At 57.9% G+C, this 16,454-nt stretch overlaps 2 protein-coding genes across 5 annotated transcripts in view; one reads left to right on the forward strand and one right to left on the reverse strand.

Moving 5' to 3' along the window:
* Window positions 1-1,114: 1,114 nt before the first annotated feature.
* On the reverse strand, window positions 1,115-3,627 carry LOC110597508 (uncharacterized). The gene is made up of 3 exons (XM_078018528.1): window positions 3,571-3,627; window positions 2,897-3,488; window positions 1,115-2,526 (listed from the first exon to the last, which is right to left on the reverse strand). Exons 1-3 carry the CDS (start codon window positions 3,625-3,627, stop codon window positions 2,072-2,074), a joined length of 1,104 nt encoding a protein of 367 aa, XP_077874654.1. The 3' UTR covers window positions 1,115-2,071.
* A 727-nt stretch (window positions 3,628-4,354) lies between these two features.
* Window positions 4,355-16,454, forward strand: part of Mdga1 (MAM domain containing glycosylphosphatidylinositol anchor 1) — a 57,549-nt gene continuing 45,449 nt past the window's right edge. For 2 of the 4 annotated variants that reach the window (XR_013425195.1, XM_005318737.5), the window contains exon 1: window positions 4,358-5,420. Coding sequence is in view for 3 of the 4 variants with exons in the window: in XM_005318737.5 (XP_005318794.1) it covers window positions 5,354-5,420 (67 nt within the window). In the remaining variant the exon portion in view is untranslated. Of the gene's footprint in view, window positions 5,421-16,454 lie in introns of all 4 variants that reach the window. The other 2 variants (XM_021721938.3, XM_078020080.1) reach the window with 2 other exon arrangements.

Genomic DNA, 16,454 nt, shown 5'->3' on the forward strand with positions numbered 1-16,454 from the left:
CATTTATTGAGCACCCACTGAGTAGTGGGATACTGTGGTTTCCCCTTTAATCTACTACCCATGCAGTGGCTATAGTGTGCCTGTTAAAAAGTCAGATCCCTCCTTGATTCTACTCAAGACCACAACGCTGCCATCTCACTCAGAGTAAAATTCAGTGTGCTGTAATAACCCCAAAGCACAAATGACCGGCTCCCTAAACCTCTTTGATTCCAGCCCTACTCTTCCCTCACCTGCTCAGCTGCAGCCAGGTGGTCCTCCAGCTGAGGTCCTCCTCACTACCACAGGAACTTTGCACTTGCTGTCTCCTTTCTCTGCAGATGTTGGCCTGGCTCCATTCCTCACGTCTCTAAGGTCTTGACTCACATGTTAGTGTAGTCTTCTCTAGATGTCCTCTCTAACATTTTAGCCCTCGCATTTTCTATTTCTCTTCCTAGCTTTAACAGTCTCCTTGACTCATTTTCTAAATACTACTTTCTTTCCTTTCTTGTGAAGTCTGTTGTCTGTCTCTTCATTAAAGCATAACCTCTGGGAAGCAGGGATCTTGTCTGTTATTCACATCGAATTCACAGTACCTAGAGCAGTGCCTAGAACATAGTAGGTGCTCATTAAATAGTCATTCAATGAATGAATGGTGAACATATGTCCCTGTCCCCCAAGAAGCTGGCGTTCTCCCAGCAGAGGGCTGTCCGGGTATGGGATAGGAGTGCATGGTGGGGGGTACAGACCTGGGATAGAAGGCCACAGGTGTGGGGGGTGGGTTTCAAGGGTATCCTTGCAGGATTGGGTTTCACTATTCTTAAGCTGCACAATTTATAACAGGACTTAACTGCTTACTAATTAGCAGCTGGAGCCATTAATTGGCTATTTGTTAGAGCCCGAATTAATAAACTAGTCTTTCAGTGGGGTCATAACTCTCCCGGTTCCTCATCCCCAGGCAGCCCTCCCCGCTGGCCAGAAAGTGTCTTGCTCTGCGATTGAATCAATACCTGCCACTGTATGATTTTCAGAGACAATCTCCCTCGCAAGGCCCCCCGACAGCAGCATCACGGCAAAGACTTCCTCTCTCCCTCTCTCCTCTTCCAGGCTGACTCACCGAGAAGAGCAAGCTGCAGGAGAGGGGAGGACGCTCTAGTAACAGTTTTTATAACAAAAGCCTGCAGCTGCCCTGCTTGGCCAGGGTCTGGGGCTCGGGCTCCCTGGCCCATCCCCTCAGCCTGCAGCTAGTTCCTGACCCCTTCTGGCGCCCAAGCGCTGGGCTTCCTCTGAGGCAAAAGGATGGTGTTTTCCTTCGGTGGGAAGTGGCGGCAGAGCGTGCTGAATGCACAGTGGTGCAGCCCTCTGGTTGCTGACCCTGAGCCTCCAAGCATCATGCTCAGTCCCCTCCCGGGCCTGAGGCCCCCTCCAGAGCTCCTGCGATCTCGGGGTCCAGCTCTTGTGCCCCACTCTACTCTTAACAGCCTCATTTGGGCTCCAGAGGATTGCTCCAGTGTGGGAAGGGAACAGGAAATGCTTGTGAAGGTTACTCCTAGGTCCCTGGGCCCTCGCCTCTCTTGGGCACAGGACAGTGGGAAAGAGCAAGGTCATCCAGCCAAGCCACCGAGGTCAAAGCCCAGTCTGGCCACTTAGCAGCTGGGTGAGTCATGAGGATTAAACAGTGGATACACATGACCTGCGGTGTCAGCCCCTCCCTCACCCACATCTGGAGGTGGACATCCTAACTCCCGGAGGATCTACCGCGGGGGGGAAACTGAGGCCTAGAGAGGCCAGGACAGGAACGCAGGGCTTCTGGCTTCCATGCTAATGTGTTCCCTTCTCTGGGGCTCCCCACCATGGTCCCACACATGGCTCTCTCTGCAGCAGCAGGCAGGGCACACCTGGGGGAGGAGATGGCGGAGTCTTCACGGCCCCCACCAACAGGCTGCAGGTAGTTGCACTGCACACCATGAGCCGCAGAGTGCTCCCAGGTGGATCACTACAGCACACATTCAGTCCCAGCCGGCCTTGAATCTGGACTTCTGCCCCTGTCCTCCCAGCCCTCCTCCAGGCCAGCAGGGGTTCAGAGAGGGCACACTTAAGAGAACCTCAGCAGGGTCTTTAAACTCAGAATGGGCAAGGCCAGAAAAGCCAGCGTCACTGTCACCACCGTCACTCCCTGAGAGCTTCCCTGAGGAGGTAGGGTTTCTAGAAACCTCCTAATAATGAGAAGATGGTAATAAATGAAGCCTCTCCTCGGCACACCCTCAACTGGTGGGTGCCACTTCCTTTTCAGACCGAGTGGGGGAGGTGGGTGGGAAGATGCATGACGGCTTTCTATCTCTGGAGAGCAGAAAATGAATGGGTTTTTTTCCTTTGGGGTAATGGGAGGTGGAGAGAAGGAAGGATGGTTACATTGAGGGGAACTCAGTTCTGTGATTTCTGGCTTGTGATGGACATCATTCATTAATCCATTTAACGAACCTTGCGTTGGCCTTCTCTGGGTGAACAGCACTGAGCTTTCTTTTTGGACCCTCGTATTCAGCCTCTGACCTATGGAAAGGGACAGAAGAGGAGAGAGAGGATGAAGGAGACCAAACAAGCCAGGGTACCTGGGGGGCGGTGTCTTCAAGTGTCCTCGGACTTCCTGAGATGGACAGAAGAGGGGCTGAGGTGTCCAGCGCCCCTCCCCATGCCACAAGGCATGTCCCCACACTTTCTCCTTCCTCCTGAGCAGTGGGGGTAAGCGCTGGAGGGTCAGAGGAGAAGGGACCCAGCAAGAACAGACCTGGGGAAGGAGTGGTTTATTAAGATTTTAAATTTTATGTTTTGATTTACATGCAGAAGAATTAACACTTTTTTGGGGGCGTCTTTGAGTTTTGACAAATGCAGAGTCGCGGAATCACCCTCGCAATCCACATACCCAACAGTTCCTCCGGGTGAGCGGGAGGAGGGTTTGTAATTGCCCGGTTGTTGTAGCTGCCGCGGCTGTCCGCGCTCCCACGGGCCGCTCTGCCACAATCCCCGCGCCCACGCCGAGATAAATAACGGCGACAGGTGGAGCAGGTGAGATGAGCAGGACTGGGCTGGGGACCGGGATCCGAGGCCGAGGAGGCCGCCCGCCCGGCCAGCCTGCCTACGCCCCTCCCCGAGGGCGTTTGGGAGGAGCGCTGTCCCCGCCGCTGCACCGGGAGGGCTGGGTTGAGGCAGCGGAGACCCGGAGTGCCGGACCCGGGCGGCTGGAGCGGCGCCCTGGCTTGGCTACCGGAAGGGCGTGCGCCCCTGGGGCGCTTGGGCGCCCCAGGGGAGACAGGATGGGGAGAGGGGCGAACCGAGACTAGGCGGTGGCCTGGGGAGCTCCGGCAGAGGGGTCCTGCGGGCAAACCTGTTGGCAACCTGTGGGCCGCGGCAAGGGCATGAGCTCTAAGCGCGCCCTCTCCACCCGCGGCTCCGCCAGCTGCTCTGGCAGCGGCCCCCAGCTCCTGACGCGGGGAGAGCCGAGGCCTGGGAAGGGGCTAGGGCTGGCCGAGGGTGGAGGGCACTCCCGAGCCGAGCGCACAGCCCTGCAGCCCTACAGCAGGCTGCCGGCTCTCGCGCCTGAAGGACCCTAGTGGCCGCAGAAACCCGGCCTTTCCCTCGGATCCGCGGTTTCATTCCCGCCTCCCAAAAGTGCAAAACATTTATGAAGTGTGCAGTGTCCTGCTGGCTCGGGTCCCCCGAGCGAGCGGCCGTGCTTGCCCGAGAGCGTGCCGAGATCGCAGCATCCGGCTTGGGCAGCCAGGCTGGGTGTGCAAGGGCGGGCGAAGAGCGAGTGTGCGAGCGCGCGGCTGCAGAGCCCGCGCCGAAACCCACGTCCCTCCGCCAGTGTCCTCGGGATAGATGGATCCATTTCTGCTTTCTGACATTTTCCTGCCGGGGGCTGGGGGGAAAGGGGCGGGGGGAGGAGGGGGAGGGGAGGGGAGAGAGAGAGAGAGAGAGAGAGAGAGAGAGAGAGAGAGAGAGAGAGAGAGAGAGAGAGAGAGAGAGAGAGAGAAGCAGGCAGTCTGCTTCCCCCAGCCCTGTTTTGTTTTCTCTAATTGGTCCTGGGGGAGGCGAGGAAATTGGACAGAGGCTGGGCCGGGCGAGCTGGGCTGCCTTTAATTGGCTCCTTTTTTTAACTGGAGGGGAATCAAACAGGAGAGCGAGCGACAAAGGGTGGGAGAGCGAGAGACCGAACGAGGAGACGCGGGGAGGAGGGAGGAGAGGGAGGGAGGGCGGGAGAGAGGGAGGCGGGGGGGAGCGCGGAATGAAAAGCTCGGAGGGGCGAAAAAGCAGCACAGCGAAGCCCAAGTTGCCGAGCGAGCGGAGCGCTCCCGCGGCCCGGAGCCGAGCGGCCGCCGCGCCCCGCAGCCCGGCCCGGCCCCGCCCGATCAAGGCCCCCGCTGGCCGAGGCTGCCGGGCGGGGGCGGGGACGACCAACTTGGGGCGCGGCGCAGCCCCGCTCTCCCGAGAGCGCGGAGCCGGGGAGTGCCACGGACGCGGCCAGACGGCGGGAGCGGAGCGCGGCGAGCGGAGGCGGCCAGCTGCGCCCGCGCCGCAGCCCCGGCCTCGGCGAGGGCGCGAATATTTTTTCAAACGACTCAAACTTTCCTTCCTTCCCTGCTTTCTGGGGTCCCTCTTGCCTGGAATTGCTCTCCAGATTCCCGCGGGGCGCCGGGGCGCGATTCCTCCCTCGGGTGCCTCGGCGGCTCGGCTAACTTCGCGGACCCCAGGAGCCGAGTCGCTCTCCCGGTGGCCGAACCCAGCCCGCGCTGCTACCCCGCTCAAGAGGGCCAGGACTGAGGTTCCTTTGCAGCTGGCAGGTGCGCAGCCTGCCCCCTCAGGTCGGGCCGCTGAGCTCTCAGCACCGGGTGCAGGACTGGAGACAGCGAATTAAGCCGAGAGGAGCCCGGGTCTCCCTGCCCCCGCTTCGCGGAGGGGCGTCCCCTGGGCGGGGAAACGACAAGTTTGTCAGTCGTCGGTGGCCTGTTGGAGCCAAGCGCCGCCGCCGCAGCAGAGAGGTCTTTGGAGCCCAGCACCCCCAGCGGACAGCCCTGGGGACCCGGGGCGGCTCGGCGACCGGGCTTCTTGGGCCGGGGCGCTGGCTGCTGCGCCGGGCGCACCAAGGCACCCGGGGCTGGGCCAGCGCCCCCTGCGTCCCCATCAGTGCAGCGGCCCCACCGGAGAAACCCGGGTCGCCGCCGCCGTCACCGCCTACTTTTCAGTCCCCTGGTCACCGCCCTCTCGGTCGCCTCTCAGGGAAAGAGGGGGACATAGGGGGTGTCGCGGGGCCCCGGCGGATGCGCCCCCCGCTGCCTCTTGGGCTGCGCCGCCTCGCGGGGATGAAGCACCGGCCGTGAAGATGGAGGTGACCTGCCTTCTACTTCTGGCGCTGATCCCCTTCCACTGCCGGGGACAAGGAGTCTACGGTAAGAGCCCGCGTCCCACTCCACGCTGGCTGAGCCCCGCGCGGAAACTTTGCAAGAGGCGCAAAGTGCGCGCTGCCGGGGTTTCGTGGAGACCTAGGCTCGGACTCTGGAGTGGATGCCCGCGTCTCCGCCCTCTCCTGGGCGCGAGGAGACCGAGCTAGCTGCTTTGGAGCACTGGGACTGGTCGTAGGGTCTGGCGTGAAGCTGGGGATGCCAGGAGGAGGTACTCACTTTCCCCATCCCTGATAGGGGCGGGAGTGACTTGTGAACCCTTGAGAGAATCCAAAGGGCGCGGGAGACCCGAACAGACCCTAGGCACAGGGTTGGGGCGGCGACTTACGCTGAGCCTCATCCTCTCCTGGCTCGGCTTCCTAAGTGGAAACGGGCGATGCAGGATCCGGAGTTGCGCGCTGCTGGCGGGCGAGCTGCTTGCCAGCGCCGCGGCCGGGCGGCGGGCTCGCCGCCTTCCCCGCAATCGCTGCGGCTTCGCTGCTTCTACTCGCTTCTTCCAGTCTGAGCGGATGCCGGCATCCCCTGCCTCTGGCGTCTACGGCCCTGGCATCCCTTCTCAGACCTCTCCTGAGCCAGTTCGGTCCCTGGCTTCCAGGAACAAAACCCCAGCCGCACCTTCCTTCCTCCTGAGAGCACACAGACACATTCAGCCACCGTTCCCAGGAAACGCAAACACGGCACGCACCCATCAGGCGACGTGTCCAAACTCTGCCTCCTGTCACTCAGATTTGTTCTAGCGTACCCACGCCACGCTCAGAGAAGCAAGGGGGATTCCAGTTACCCCTTCTCCGTTCCATATCCAGGGCTTTCCCAAGGAAGGCCCCAGGCTTGGGCATCACCCGTTCAGGGGTCTCCAGCCCGGAAAGTCCGTTTCCAGGGGCCTTGGAGCTTTCTTGCCTTCTCCCGACTGTAGGAGAAGGTCACTTTTTAATGATGTGTTGCTGGAGTGGGCAAGATTCTCTCTTTTTCCGGGGCTCAGGGCATAATTATTCCTGTTTAGATCTGGAGGAGTTTGACCTGTCCTGAGAAGGGTGGCAGGGGCAGTGTCCCCTAGATGCCAGCTTCAGGTGCTGGTGCTAAGTACTTTCTTCTGAAGTGGCCCTGCTCCATCTGCCTGTGCCTGTCAAGAGGAAGGGGTGTCCAGGAGATGGCATGCTCTTGGCCCTCCACAGAGAGCTGGCCTGGGCTTAATTCCTGGATGAGGCTGGGCCAGGCATCTGGCCAAACTCTGCTTCTTAATCAGTTTGTGTTTCCCTACTGCCTCCCCCCCAAGGCTAGGAAAGGCAGGAGGGAGGAGGAAGGTTGCAGGGCCTGGGAGAGGCTGGGTATGCAGAGGAGGCTGCTGAGCAGGTCCTGAAGGCTTTGGCCTCCCTAGGATAGAGGAAGACACCAGTGGTCTAGGGGTTCCTCTTTCCTCTTTCTTCCCAAAGATTCCCTACAGCTCTGCTGCCATCATTGAGGTGCCCCAGGAAGGATGCTGCTGAGGCTTTTCCTTCCCCCTGTTCATATCCAGGCACTCAGGAATGTTCTGGAAAACCCTTCCTGGGTGCCGCTGTGCTCCACCCTGCCCCTCGGTGTGCCCTTGAGCAAACCTGCCAAGTCCATCTCAGGGCCATTGTTCTCCTCCACCCTCTCCATCTTCTCCAACTTTCTCCAGGGCTGAACAAGGGCCCATCTTGAGGAGGCTCTTTGGGGCTTCGATCAAAAAGCCCCAGCAGTGGGGGTTGGAGAACAAGGCAGTGGTCTCCGTAGACCCTTATTTCAGAGGACTTTGGGGCCAGCATTCGGCCATAAGGTTACTGTCTCCTTTTCTCTCTTAATTTTCTCCTCTCCTTCAAGTGCCCAGGTCCCAACTGCTCTCAGCAAAAATCAGAGAGAAGAGTGGCTGAGCTCCAGGCAACCAGGCTTCCCCACTCTCCTGGGAGAACTGGGCTCTAGGGAAGGCTTGGCCCGCTGGGGAGTTTCAGGGCGGAAAGTCTTCATTAGGTGGATGGAGACAGGGAAAGACGGAACAGGAGCCGGAGAGGGCAGTGAGGCTCTGGGGTCCTGGTGGTGCCAAGAGCGCCCACCAGGTGTGGCAGAAGCATGCCCCTTTGAAGGGCTGGGACTGGTCTGAGAAGTAGATGGACAGGTGGGGTTCACTCCTCCGCCCCACTCCAGCTTGTCTCTACCCCCAAAGCAGATGAAGTGCTTCGGAAAGAGCCAGGGGAGCACATCGGGCCAGGGGTGGTACCTCCTGGGCCACCACTGCATCCAGTCCAGCGTGGGGCCTCGCGCACCGCAGGAGCTCCTGGGATATTTGTTGAATGAATGAAGGGGCCGTGACTGGGGGAGATGGAAGAAATGCTTCTTAAAATGCTTGCTCCCCAAGAAGTCTGTCCAGGGATTGGTTTCCCACAGGGCAGTGGGACTCATGTTGAGTCCTAGACTGGCAGCCACGGAGGAGAGGAGACACTGGAAGCCCAGGGTCGCCTTGGCAGTGGGGAGGGAGGCAGGAGAAAAGTGTATACCTTGGGGAGGGAGCCCTAATCCCTGCCCTTCTGCCCCTAGGCCCGCATGACTGAGGAAAGGACAGATTAATATGGAGGCTAAACTCTGGAGAGGAGGGCCTGGGCTGTGGGTCTCCCTGCTGACACCAGCGGTAGGCAAGTGTCCAGGGCCCTAGGCCCTGTGCCTGCTGAGGTCCACCCACTTACTCCAAGGTCTGCCGTCCGCAGGGCTGCGGAGGCACTCTCAGCGTGGCCAGGTGGCTTCTCTCTTCCTTGGGACACAGATGCTGCAGCAGTGCCGGGCCAGATGGTCCATTTGGAGCTGGTCCCCCTCCCTCCTCGCTTCCCAAGCTACTGGCCCAGTTTGTTGTCCTGTAATCTGCTTTCTGGCAGGCCAGGGGGCTGGGCTGCCCGGGAGGCCCAGTTCTGGGGCAAAGACAGCAGCCAAGGGATGGGGAGGCCCGTCCTGTGCGTGGATAGTGTCAGAGAACACCCCCTTTTCTGTTCCGGCTCCTCCTCCTCCTCTCATAGGACGCAGACTTCCAGCCAGGGGCAGGTCGGTGGGATTCCTGTCCCTTACAAAAACATAACAAACCCCTGGATTATTTAATATGCAGGAGTGGGAATTGACATTATCCTTAAGACAGGTTGTTTGCAACTTACTGGTGGAAGTCAAAATATTTCACCAAAGGTGTCATCAGAAACTACTATCCTATGCTAATTTTTGTGGGAACATGAAGACAGATGTTGAATAATTTGACAAGAGCAACATAGCTCACAGAATTATCACCAAGTCAGGTTTTTTCCCCTCCTCTGGGGAGTGCGGTGCAGGAATTTCAGGAAGTGAGCCTCCCAGGGCTGTCTTCTGGGAGCCCATCTGGGTGTGGGGACTTGGGATCTTTCACTAGTCTCTGCCCCCCGCCTCCCTCTCTGACTCTGCCCTAGAGAAAGCACCAAATCAGAAAGCTGGCAGCTGAAGGCTCTGTCCCTCCTGATGGACATTGCATGAGGGAGAGAAAGAATCTTGTGCGCAAATCCAGGCGGTTCTGTTTGCTTTGTGGGCATTACCTCCCTCCCCTTCCAAGTTGATGCCGCCTGGAGCCAGCCTGAAGGGTCCCCAGGCTGGGTGGTATCAGGCCAGAGAACCTCCCCACGGGCTCAAGATCAGCCGCATGTCCCTCCCTACAGAGCCGCCTGGGCCTCTGTGCCTCCCTGACGTGCAGCTCTAGGTGAGGAAGAGGAGGGTTCGAAGGGGTTTTGTAGGCAGGGGCCACGCTGGGGATATCCAAGGGCCTACGTGTAATTGGCCAGGCCTGGCTGTAAGCTGCTGGGGCCAGGGTGGCAAAGCCTCATTTAGAGCCTGGTATTAGCTCTGCTTTGCTGGAACATGGAGGAGCGGGCGGGGGGCTCCGTAGGGAGAGTGGAGGGAGCTAATCACAGCCACCAGGCCTGGCAAATGAATGATGCGGGAAATCAATACCTGGGGGCGGGAGTGGAAATCCGGGCAGTGGTAGCAGCCCTGGCTTCTCCCGCTGCCCAGGAGGCAGGGACAGGTCCAAGATGAGCGAGACAGGGACTGGAACGTGGAGGGGTTCCCCGGCAACAGGCACCCCGCCCCACTCCTGACTCTCACCTCCTGTTGCTGGGCTCAGGAAGGTTGGCCAGGGAGATACCCCACTGGGCGACGGCGGGAGGCCTGGCGGTGGAATCTGTGCCTCCCAGGCCTGGAAGAGCCTCACCCGGCTCCCCACCTGCCTCTTGACTCCGGAGAGCCTGAGTAGGTCCCCTGTGTGGGTGTGGGTGGAGAGTGGGTGCTGCCAGGGGCCCTGCCCTGGGCGGCGGGCGCTGCTGCTCCACATGTGGCCAGCAGGGGGCGGGCTTGGCCACCACATTGCTTCTGCCTTCCCTGGGCTCCTGTGGGTCTCACCCTCTCAGAGGCACCAGAGTTAGACTAATTCCACAGTCTGGGGCTGAAGGCAACCCCTTAGGGCCTTCTAGAGCTCCAGGCCTTCCCCCAGCTCCCATACATTCACTCGAGTGTCCCAGGGCACCCGCCCATGACCAAAGCCACACTCCCTGCATTCTCAAATGGCCCGAGTGTTCCATGGGCAGGAACAGAGGTCTGTGGTGGGGCTCAGCCCAGCTTGGTGGGCTCTGCCCCAGTGAGGCTGCGTGTACCTGGGGAACGCATGACTTGTGCCCTCACAGAGCTTCCTCTTTAGGATCCTGAGGTATGGCCTGTCTTCTGCATCTTTGTCCCCAAATGTCACAAGGCTGCTTTGCAGGAATATGTCTGTGAGGAGCCCCTGTGGCATTTAAATGCTGATGTGGGAGGCGAGAGCTGCACTTAGTTCAAAGGAGGGAATCTTTTTTTTTTCTTTTTTCAAACAATGAACTCTCCCTTTTTCTTAAGTCTATGAATAACACATGTTCTTTGCAAAACAATCAAAGAATACCAAAAAAGTATAAGAAAGTAAAGCTCATTGACATGCCACCAAGCATTTGGTGATGATTCTTTTGGTCATCTTTTAGTGCTCAGAGGCAGGAACCTTTGGGGGAAGGTCACTTGTTATGATAATTCCTTACCGTGTGGAAATACCTCCCGCCGAGCATTGTCTCAGCCTTTTGCCTTTGGTTCCAAAGGCATTCTGAGAGGTCAGCACAGGGCGTCCTATTGTCTCCAGGTGAGGAAACGGAGATTCCAAGAATTTAAGTGAGAATGTGGTGTGATGGCTCCAGCTTGTAATTCAAGCTACTTGGGAAGCTGAGGCAGGAGGATTGCAAGTTTGGAGCCAGCTTTGAGGACTTAGCCACACCTTGTCTGAAAATGAACAAAAGTGCAGGATGGGCTAAAGCATCCAATCCCAAGTATTGCAACCATGAAAAAAACAAAATTAAGTGACCTGATCAAGATTAGTATTAGTAAGAAGTGGTCCCAAGACTTGATCCTACTGGATCTCTGATTTGGGGGTAAGGAAAGCCACACCCTGTTCCTCTCACTCGCCCTTCATTAATATTTACCGAGTCCCTCCCTGAGCAAGACCCAGTTCTGGGCACTGCAGGCTACTGAAATGAGTCGAGTGGGCCACAGGAGAATGTGGCCCCCAAAAGATCTTGATAAATGCAGGTGGCAAGGGCAGTGGGGACTGAGGGAACCAGAAAGATAAAGAGTTCACCTCAAAGACCTTGGCAAACAGAAGTAAGGGCTGCAGAGCGCATCCAGGCTGGGAGGCACGGTGTGGCACCACAAGGAGGCTAAAGACCCTGGATGTGTGGAAGGACAGTCTCTCATTTGGGCGAGAGTCCAAGTTGAAATGGAATCAGGGCAGTTAGACAGGAAAAGAAAGGAAACCATCACCACCATCACCATCACCATCACCACCACCACCACCACCATCACCACCATCACCACCATCATCACCACCATCACCACCATCACCACCATCACCATCATCACCACCATCACCACCATCACCACCATCACCACCATCATCACCATCATCACCACCACCATCACCACCATCATCACCATCATCACCATCATCACCATCACCATCATCATCACTCTCATTACCACCACCATCACCACCATCACCACCATCACATCACCATCACCACCACCACCACCACCACCATTACCACCACCATCATCACCACCATCACCGCCACCACCACCACCATCATCACCATCACCACCACCACCATTACCACCACCATCACCCATTACCATCACCATCACCATCACCACCATCACCATCACCACCACCATCATCACTATCACCACCATCACCATCATCACCATCATCACCACCATCACCACCATCACCACCATCACCATCATCACCACCACCACCACCATCACCACCATCATCACCATCATCACCATCATCACCATCACCATCACCACCACCATCACCATCACCATCACCACCATCACCACCATCACCACCACCATCATCACCATCACCACCACCACCATTACCACCACCATCACCCATTACCATCACCATCACCATCACCACCATCACCATCACCACCACCATCATCACTATCACCACCACCATCACCATCACCATCACCACCATCACCATCACCACCATCACCACCATCACCATCACCACCACCATCACCATCACCATCACCACCACCATCACCATCACCATCACCACCATCACCACCATCACCATCACCACCATCACCACCATCACCATCACCACCATCACCACCATCACCACCACCACCACCATCACCACCATCACCACCATCACCATCACCACCACTATCATCACTGCCATCATCACTGCCACCATCATCCTGCTGACAGTTCCTACAGCCTGAGGTGGTGAGCGAACATGGGCTCTTGAGGGGTTGTTCATCAGTCCATTTTATAGATGAGCAAACTGAGGGCTCATGGAGATGGAGTCACTTGTCCAAGTGGCAGACCCAGACCGGAGCCCAGAGCTGCTGACGGAAAAGTCCATGCTTGGGGGGAAGGGTCTGGGATCCAGAGTTTGGGAGGAGCTGCCCGGTGGGTCTGCCTCAAGGAATCTGTGGATGCAAGCCATAGTTTGGGTTGCAGAGCCACAGAGATGTGTGTTGGAGGAGGCCGTGCAGAAGACTGGCCAGGAGGCCTTGGGGCTGTCCAGACTGAGAGCTTGAGTCAAGGGTAGTGGCTGATAATGGACAGGGGGAGTGGGTTCAAGAACTACAGTCATTCCTTAAGGCACTTGAGATACCTAGTGAGAGGGCCAGGCCTCCCTGAGGAGGTGCCACCAAAATAGAGATCTGAAGATACCAAGAGAAGAAGCCTCGTGGATGTCTCCAGGAAATCTGTTCCAGTAGGAGAATAGCTGATGCAAAGGCCCTGGGGTAGGAGCATGCCTGGCCTGTTTGAGTGGTAGTGAGGGGGCCAGAGCAGTTGGAGCCAGAGAGTGAGGGGTGGGGAATTAGCAGGGCCAAGATGTCTGAAACCTCCCAGGCTATGTGAGGACTTTGGGCTTTATTTTAAGTGAGATGGGTGCCCCGGGAAGGTTTTGAGCCAAAGAGGGACCTAAATGGACACCTTCTTAGTAGAATTCCCCTGGCTGCCACGCAGAGAATGGGCTGTCGAGGGCGAGGGAGGAGCCGGTTAGGAGCTGCTGCGAAGGACCAGAAAGGAGTTAGAACAATCCCCACGCCCCAGACCCCTAGATGTGGTGGGAAAGTCTGGTGAGCTTAGGGGCCAGGAGACTGGCTCACAGTGGGAAGAGGCAGAACAAAAGCCACCAAGTCGAGGGGTTGGGGCAGTGATGCCAGTGAGAGCCTGGACTGATCCCAGCTCTGCCCTGCGCCAGCCTCGAGGGCAGGAGAGGTCACATCTGCTTTCCGGGCTGTTGCTTCTCCTTGGTCAGAGGGGGTGGCCCTCCTGGTGCCTGGATTTCTGGGAAGCCTCCAGGGAGCCTGAGCGCAGAGCCCAGAGCTTAGGGAGGCCTCCGTAAGTACCTTCAGTGACTGCGAGAGCAAGGTGAAACCCGGGATGGTGGCCCTGGGACGTCCCCGGGAGCATGGGCAGGTCAGGTGGACGTGAGTGTGGGCTCAGGAGACAGAGGAACTGGATTGGCACATATGGCCAGGGAAAGGGGTGGGGAGTAGGGGGCCGAGGCCAGAGCCCTGGGCACTGACACTGAGGGGGTGGGGGAGACAGAGGAGGTGGCATCAGGGAGGAAAGAGGAGACAGAGCAGGGACCCAGAGTCGTGTGGGGGGGAGTGCATTGGAGGAAGGGTTGTCTGGGGGAGGGGAGGGGAGATGGATGAGAGAAGGTCAGCGGAGGTGATCCCAGCGGCTTGGGGGAGGCTGAGAAGGGAGGACAGAGAGTTCAAAGCCAGCCTCAGCAAAGGCAAGGGGCTCAGCAACTCCGTGAGGCCCTGTCTCTAAATAGAATCCAAAATGGGGCTGGGGGTGTGGCTCAGTGGTTGAGCGCCCCTGAGTTCAATCCCTGGTAGCCACCCCCACCCCCCCACCCTGCCACCAAAAAAAAGACAGGAGGTCAGCTAGGACAGGCAGGGGAGGGGGACATCAGAATGGGGGAGGGGGCTCCGCACCCTTTCCCGTGGGCAGGAGTCCCCTGGATCTCATGAAAATGCAGATTGCGATTCAGTGGGGCTGGGGCGGGCGCATTTCTCACCAAGTCCTGCTGCTGCCCTGGGTTGGCACGGCCTGGCCAGGGTCCGAAGAACGCAGGCTGCCCTCAAGCTGCTTCCTGCCCAGGGCCTCCTCTCCAGGGCCTCCGTTTCCCTCTGGCAATAGAGGCCTGTGAGTGACAGGGAGCACTTTGTAAACTCCGAGGTGAACGTGGGGACTGTCTCACAGAGCAGAGGAGGTGGCAGGCAGATGGCAGGGAGCCCTGGGTGTGGGTGGCACCTAGGCGCAGGCAGGACCGGCTGTGCTTTGGGGGAACCTGGCGGTCCTGGGGGGGCGGGAGGGCAGAGCCCCCAGCTCCTGCCTGGGGGTGCAGGGCTGCAGGAGTGGGCCACCTTGGTCAGGGGCCTGGCCTGGGCAGCTGGAGGGCGCTGCGTGGCTGGCTTTGAAGACGCCACCCCAGGCTCTTTTCCGGGTTTCCTTCTGCTCCCAGACACTCAGCCGAGATCCTTTGATTTTCTGGAGGACGGGAGGCCGTGCTGAATGGCCCTCAGCCCTGGGTCTGCCGGGACCACCCGGAGAGCTTCTCCCACTACACAGCCCCCCTCCTCACTCAGGCTCTGCAGGTGGCACCCAGGCAGCTGTGGAGGAGCAGTGGGCACAGCTGGGGCACAGCTGGGCAGGCAGCAGGTGGAGTGGGTCAGGCCACAGCTCCGCCTCCTCCCTGGGCCATCTGAGGGCAGGTCTGGGTTTTCCAGGTCACTGCTCAAGTTCAGATTCCAGCCCAGCTCATCAGGACCCTGGGGCCTTTAAAAACCCACTTGTTACTGTCTAAACCCCGGGTGGGCGGAGAGAGACTCTAATGGCCCCAGGCCAGCGAGCTCAGGGGGAGGCCCCTGTCCCTGCTCTGAACCAAGGGTCTTGGTCCCAAACCTAGAGGGATTGGGAGATACCGCTGGGTGCAGGGCTTCCAAAGGTTTTATTTTATGGTTTATTTAACTGGGGTGGAACCCAGAGGGGCTCTGCCACTCAGCTCACCTGGAGCCTTTCCTTTTTGGGGGGAGTGTGTGGTGCTGGGGGTTGAACCCAGGGCCTTGTGCACGTGGCACTCCACCAGCTGAGCTAGGTCCCCAACCCTGTAGCGTCTTCTCATGTTTTGAGACAGGGTCTCTCCAAATTCTAAGACTGGCCTGGAGCTTGTGACCCTCCTGCCTGAGTCTCCTGAGAAGCTGGGATGACAGCTGTGTGCTGCCCAACTGGCTCCCATTGATTTTCTTTCTTTTCTTTTTTTGGTACTGGGGATAGAACCCAGGGGCAATTAAGCACTGAGTCCCACCCCCAGCCCTTTTTAATATTTTATTTACAGACAGGGTTTTCCCAAGTTGCTTAGGCCCTCCCTGAGTTGCTGAGGCTGGCTTTGAACTCGAGATCCTCCTGCCTCAGCCTCCCAAGCCCCTGGGATTACAGGCCTGTGCCACCTCGTCTGGCTCCATTGATTTTTTTAATAGGTCAATTCTGTTACCTTTCCGAAATGTGGCCCTTTTGTTTATTCTCTTTCCCGTCTGGTTGAGGATAAAGTGGAAATTTCAGAACTGGTGTGCACAGTAGCAGTTCAGTGTATGTCAAGCAAATATGTATGACGTGTCTCCTGCGTATCTGGAAAGGTGGTAGGTGCCAGCAGCCGAGGGGATCACAGGTGAGGGCATTGCAGGTGGCCAGGAGGATGCAGGCTTTTCCCAAGTCCTCGCTGTCCAGGTGGACACACCTTGGCTCAGGGCAAATGACTTGCTCGTTCCCTGCAGTTGGCAGGTGGTGGAACCAGGATTTGAGCTCAGCCTGCCCAGCACCAAGCCGTGCACCGTGCATTGCCCCTGTGTGAGGCTCCCGAGGGCCCTGCCTGGCTGGTTTTTGTTCTCCAGATTGTGCTGTGGGGGATGAGTCAGCCCTTGGGTCCAGCGTTCCTCAGGAATGACCTTCTGTGGCTGGAAGCAGAGGCCTGACGATAGAGGCTGAAACAATGTCAGCCGCCCTCCACAGTCCAGGGTGGGCTAGCCGGCTCCTCTCATCTTACCGCCCCCCCTTCCTGAGGCAGCGGTTCTCAAACCTGCCCTCACATTAGAGTAATCTGGGAAGCATTTAAAAGTTGCCATGCCCAGGTTGTACCTTATGCAATTACATCGGAATGTTTAGGACAGACAATCAGATACCAGCATTTTTTTTTTTTTTTAAGAAAAAAATCTCCAGGTGATTTCAGGGTGTAGCAAAGTTAGGCAAATCTTGCCCGAGAGCATTTTTTTTTTTCTCAAAGTCACCAAAGGGCTGCTGGGGCTCAGCCCTCAAGCCCTATTCCAGGCAGGAAGAAGGGAGGAACATTTAAAAGGATGGGCATTACTAAATAAGTTGGTTTCCTTTATA

The sequence above is a fragment of the Ictidomys tridecemlineatus genome, chromosome 8, assembly GCF_052094955.1.
Source record: "Ictidomys tridecemlineatus isolate mIctTri1 chromosome 8, mIctTri1.hap1, whole genome shotgun sequence".
In the NCBI taxonomy this organism is placed as follows: Eukaryota; Metazoa; Chordata; class Mammalia; order Rodentia; family Sciuridae; genus Ictidomys; species Ictidomys tridecemlineatus.